At 58.9% G+C, this 4,725-nt stretch overlaps 1 protein-coding gene across 1 annotated transcript; it reads left to right on the plus strand.

Moving 5' to 3' along the window:
- Positions 1-73: 73 nt before the first annotated feature.
- Positions 74-4,563, plus strand: LOC102737648 (sodium-independent sulfate anion transporter). The gene is made up of 4 exons (XM_081809948.1): positions 74-432; positions 950-1,142; positions 1,495-1,580; positions 3,885-4,563. Exons 1-4 carry the CDS (start codon positions 184-186, stop codon positions 4,128-4,130), a joined length of 774 nt encoding a protein of 257 aa, XP_081666074.1. The 5' UTR covers positions 74-183; the 3' UTR covers positions 4,131-4,563.
- Positions 4,564-4,725: the final 162 nt, after the last annotated feature.

The following is a 4,725-nucleotide window of genomic DNA, read 5'->3' on the forward strand; positions in this document are numbered from 1 at the left end:
AGGGGCCAGGGTGGGGGACTACCTTTTCTTGAGGCTCCGTTCTGCACAGGTTTGGCTTCCTTTCAGAACATCTGGCTTAGACTCCCTGGGGGAGACAGATGTGCCTCTCCTGAGGGCCCTAGACCCCGCCCTATCGCTGCATTCTCCCAAGCCCAGACCCTGACTGCTGGTCTTGTGGTCCCCATGCCCACCCCAGGCATGCCGTCTTCTGTGAAGGCGTTGGGTCAAGCCAGGCCCCCGGGTGCCAGTATGGCCCCCCAGGCCCACTGCTGCTCCCCTGCAGCTGTGCAGAGGCGGCTGCCCATCCTGGCTTGGCTGCCGGACTACTCCCTGCAGTGGCTGAAGATGGACTTCATCGCTGGACTCTCGGTTGGGCTCACAGTCATTCCCCAGGCGCTGGCCTATGCTGAGGTGGCTGGACTCCCGCCCCAGGTGAGATGGCTGCCCCAGCCGCCGCCCCCACCCCAGCCTCAGCAACCGCCCAGAAGCAGAGTAGGAATGCACCACCCGCCCTCCAGACAAGCGGTGCGCCAGAACTCCAGCCCCGTGGGGCCCCAGAAGTCTCCGTGTACCGTTTATAGCACATGACTGTCTTGGGGCAGATGCACGCCCCCGTAACACGCGAGGCACTGAGCTAGTTCTGGGTTGTCCGAGGGGGCCAGCAGGATGACTCACCATGGTCTCAAGGACACTGTCTTAGACTCACAGACTGAGACAAGCATCCAGGCCTTTGCGTCCCTGCTGGCACCCAAGTGGGGTGCGGTAGAAAAGAGGCCCCTAATCGCCGTGGGTCCGCATCATGGCTAACGGGGTGAGCGCTTTGCCCTGTGTGCGCTGCTGTGCCCGTAGTCACAGCGGCCCCCACAGATCCTGTGCTCAGACATCTCCCCCCGGGACTCTGTGGGCCCCCCGTGCACCTTGTCGATGCTCCGTGCTGTCTCCTCACCAGTACGGCCTCTACTCTGCCTTCACGGGATGCTTCGTGTATTTCTTCTTGGGCACCTCCCGGGATGTGACGCTGGGCCCAACGGCCATCATGTCCCTCCTGGTCTCCTTCTACACTTTCCACGAGCCCGCCTATGCTGTGCTGCTGGCCTTCCTGTCTGGCTGCATCCAGTTAGCCATGGGCTTCCTGCGCTTGGGTAAGACTGTCGGGCCTTCCTGCCAGGGGGTACCCAGGCACCTGCCTCCTGGGGATGCCCTGGCCCTCAGCCTTTCCATCTTTGCCTCTAAGGGGCTGTTCCTGTGCGTGTGTGAAGGTGGGGGGGTTCTCCTCAGCCCTCCGCTATTCTGCTTAGAGGCCAAGACACTTGGGGAAGTGTCCAGGGCCTCAGACCCTACCCTCCCTTCCCCGCTGTCCAAACCTGTCCAGACAGGGTGTGTGGTCCAACAGTGCTTAGCCCCAGTCCCCCCAGACCACCTCTCCCAGCCCATATCCACCCACGTTCTCTGGGACTGGTGGTCCCAGTTCAGTATTCCCTCTTGGCTGGCCAGGCTTTCTGCTGGACTTCATCTCCTGCCCTATCATCAAGGGTTTCACATCCGCTGCCACCATCACCATCGGCTTCGGGCAGATCAAGGTAGGCACGCTGGTTGGCGGCCAGGCCCCTCCTGGGTAGTAGGACCGAGGCTGGCTTCCCTACATGTGGGCCAGTTCATGTCTTGCTCTTCCAGAGCTCAGAGCACAAGGTGCTCGAGTGGGTCTCCATCGATTCCGGGAGCCCTCGGGGGAGATGCTGAGTGATGGTGGGACCGTACGACAGGTAACTGGGGTGACTGGTAACAGCAGCCCCACCCCTGTTGGAGCTTTGGGGCCAGCGTGCTTGGTCCGCCTCACTGGGCGATTCCGTCCTGCTGCCTTCCCTCGGCCTCTTAGGCCGTCAGCATACCATTAACGTGTTGAAGAGCAAATTATTTCTCCATGCTTGTTTAGCTAGGTGATTTCATCTTAATGTTTTTTCTCCCAGTTTCTGTTCAGGATTTTCTCTTTAAGATTTCATTTATTTATTTGAGAGAGGGAGCACACGCACAAGTAGGGGGAGGGGCTGGAGGAGAGAGAGAGGCAGACTCCCGCTGAGCAGGGAGCCCGATGCGGGGCTCAATCCCAGGACCCCGGGATCACGATCTGAGCCGAAGTCAGATGCTTAACCAACGGCCACCCAGGCATCCCTCTTACAGATGATGTTTTAAACAGAAACATAAAGAGGCAAGGCATTTGAAAAATACTGAACAGAGGGGCTCCTGGGTGGCTCAGTCAGTTAAGCATCCGACTCTTGATTTCGGCTCAGGTTGTGATCTCAGGGTCCTGGGATTGAGCCCCCTGTGGGGCTCCATCCTTAGCGTGCACGGAGTCTGCTTGAGATTATCTTTTTCTCTCCCTTTGCTCCTCCCCCGCTTCCACTTTTTTTTTCTCTGAATAAAGAAGTAAATAAAACCTTTAAAAAAAATCTGTAAAAAATATTAGAACCGATCATCATCAGTGAGCCGGGACATCATTTCTTCTCACTGGGTGTTCGGTTCCCGAAGGGCAGGTATGGTTTTGCTTGCAGCTGTGGCCACCCAGCCCCGAGCTTTGTATGAAAGGAGGTGAGTGCTCAGCTGGGTGTGCAGAACGGAGCTGAGCCAGATTGTACAGCAGCCTGAGGGCCCACCCCCGTCTCAGGGCCTGCCGTCAGCACTGCTCCTCTCTAAGGCATGGTTCCCGTGGCCAGGCTCTGCTCCGGGCTGGCCCGGGAGAGCCTTCCTGAGGGAGGTGGACTGAGAGTCAGGGACGGGAGGGTGTGAGCGAGAGGAAAGGAGCAGACCCTTTCTGCATTCCTACTGTGTGCTGGATGCTGGGTTAAACCCTCCCTTGTCTCGGATTGTTCTGATGCCTCCGGGAGGCAGGTTCATCATCATCTGCGCCTAGAGAGGCAGGAATTCGTTAGGTGTGGGTGGACACGGTTTGCGTATGTTATACACACGTATGTCATGGTAAGCTCGGCAAGTGCTGTTTCGTGGGATGGTCCGTCCTTTATTCTGGAAACGATATCTTTCCTTTTTGGTGTCAGGAATGTTCTTTTATGCAGTTGTAACACATAGAAGGTAGCTTCTTTATGCACTCGTGCTTGGCAATGCTAGGTTCCCTAAATCTTTAACGCCTCGATTGAGTCATGACAGCCATCTGAGAGCCCTAGGCCAGGGTGGGGGTCAGGAGTGGGGGGTTCTCCTGACCGGCCCTGGCAGGAGCCCCCTGGGTCCCAGAATTCTGTGTTTCCACACCGGTGTCTGTCCCCATTCGGGGCTGTGTGCATGGGTTTTGGGATCCTTGGTCTGCGCCTCAGCCACCCCACTAACACTCCCCACTCAGTGTCAAGTGGGATAAAGAACTAAAACACAGAGGAGAGCACCTTCTCTCCTCCAAGGACCCTGCCTGCTTGCGCCCCCGCAGCGGTCCTTCCCTGGAGGCCCTCAGAGCCCCTGGTGGTTCTGCCCACAGCTCCACTCATTTTCCTTCTGCCGGGGGCAGTGCCTGGCAGGTGCGCCTCTGGCCAATGGCAAAGGGGGGCAGGGCGCGCACTGAGTGAGGGCAGGGTGTGTCAAGGGCAGTGGGGCCCACGGGGCAGGCAGGCAGTGACCCTGGACCCTTGACCAGGGCGTGGCTGCTTTGAGATCACCCAGACTGATTTTTCTCACAAAGGAGAATTATTCACCAAGAGATGTCTTTGACCACAAACATGAAATGCCTCTTCTCTCGAGGATAATTCTGCTCTCCTGCCCCTGGGGGCTTTGGGAATGGGCAGATGGTCTCCAGAGAGCCTCTGGATGTGCCCCCAAGGAAGGGGCCCGAGATGTGCTGAGATGTTGTGGGGGAAGGTTGTCTAATCCAGTCTCTGTTTGGACAGAACCTCCTGGGACTGCAAGATATCCCGAGACAGTTTCTCCTGCAAGTGTATCAGACCTTCCGCAAGGTCGGAGAGACCAGGTACCTGCCAGCTGTGTGGTCCCGCTCTTCGTTTCGGAGCCCCTCTCGGAGGCCCCGCCCCATTTCCCGCTGCGCCGCCCCCCCCCCAGGTGGCATGTATTCCAGTCCCCTGGGGCCTGGCCGCCCAGACAGGGTCCCAGAGCAGCACCACAGGGGAGCGGGTTAGAAACACAGACCCTCAGCCCTGCCCAGCCCTGCTGCATCGGTTGGGGTTCAGCAGCAGCCCCAGGGAGTTGGTGTGCACCCTGAAGTTTGAGAAGCTCTGCCCCGGGGCCTGAGAGCCGGTCAGCGTGCCCCTGCTCACAGCCTCCATGGGTGGTAAGAGTGGGAGGGCTGCAAGCAGAGGAAGAGTAGCGGTCTCTCTGAAGGTTTATAGTTCAGTGAGGAGAACACAGGGCATGGGGGAGGCAGGTGCAAACAGAACGTGCAGGGAGAGAGGATGAGAGCCAGACCGCCGCTCGTGGGGCTCCTTCAGATGAAGGGCCTCTCCCAGAGGGCAGACAGGAGATGCTTCTAGAGGAGTGCAGCTGGAAGCCAGGACCTCTCCTTGGCTGGAGGAACAAGAGGACACAGTGATCTGGAGGGAGCTGCTGGGGGGAAGGGGTGGGACACCAGAAGACCGGCTGTCTTCTCCTCCGCTTCTGATCGGCTGTGAAGCTTCCCGGGGCTGAATCCATCCGAGCCAGGGGCTCCCTGGCCCAGGACGTGCAGCCTGGTTGGGGGGGGGGGGTCCTCATCGCGGGGGGGGCAGGGGATTTGGA

This window comes from Leptonychotes weddellii, unplaced genomic scaffold (genome assembly GCF_054177405.1).
Source record: "Leptonychotes weddellii isolate Sample4059 unplaced genomic scaffold, ASM5417740v2 HiC_scaffold_15758, whole genome shotgun sequence".
Classification (NCBI taxonomy): domain Eukaryota; kingdom Metazoa; phylum Chordata; class Mammalia; order Carnivora; family Phocidae; genus Leptonychotes; species Leptonychotes weddellii.

Excerpts from the sequence above, each read along its gene's own strand:
- LOC102737648 (XM_081809948.1), top strand. The coding sequence starts at position 184 with ATGCCCACCCCAGGCATGCCGTCTTCTGTGAAGGCGTTGGGTCAAGCC. Across the intron at positions 1,143-1,494 it reads CATGGGCTTCCTGCGCTTGG|GCTTTCTGCTGGACTTCATC; the intron begins GTAAGACTGTCG and ends TTGGCTGGCCAG. Across the intron at positions 1,581-3,884 it reads TCGGCTTCGGGCAGATCAAG|AACCTCCTGGGACTGCAAGA; the intron begins GTAGGCACGCTG and ends CTGTTTGGACAG.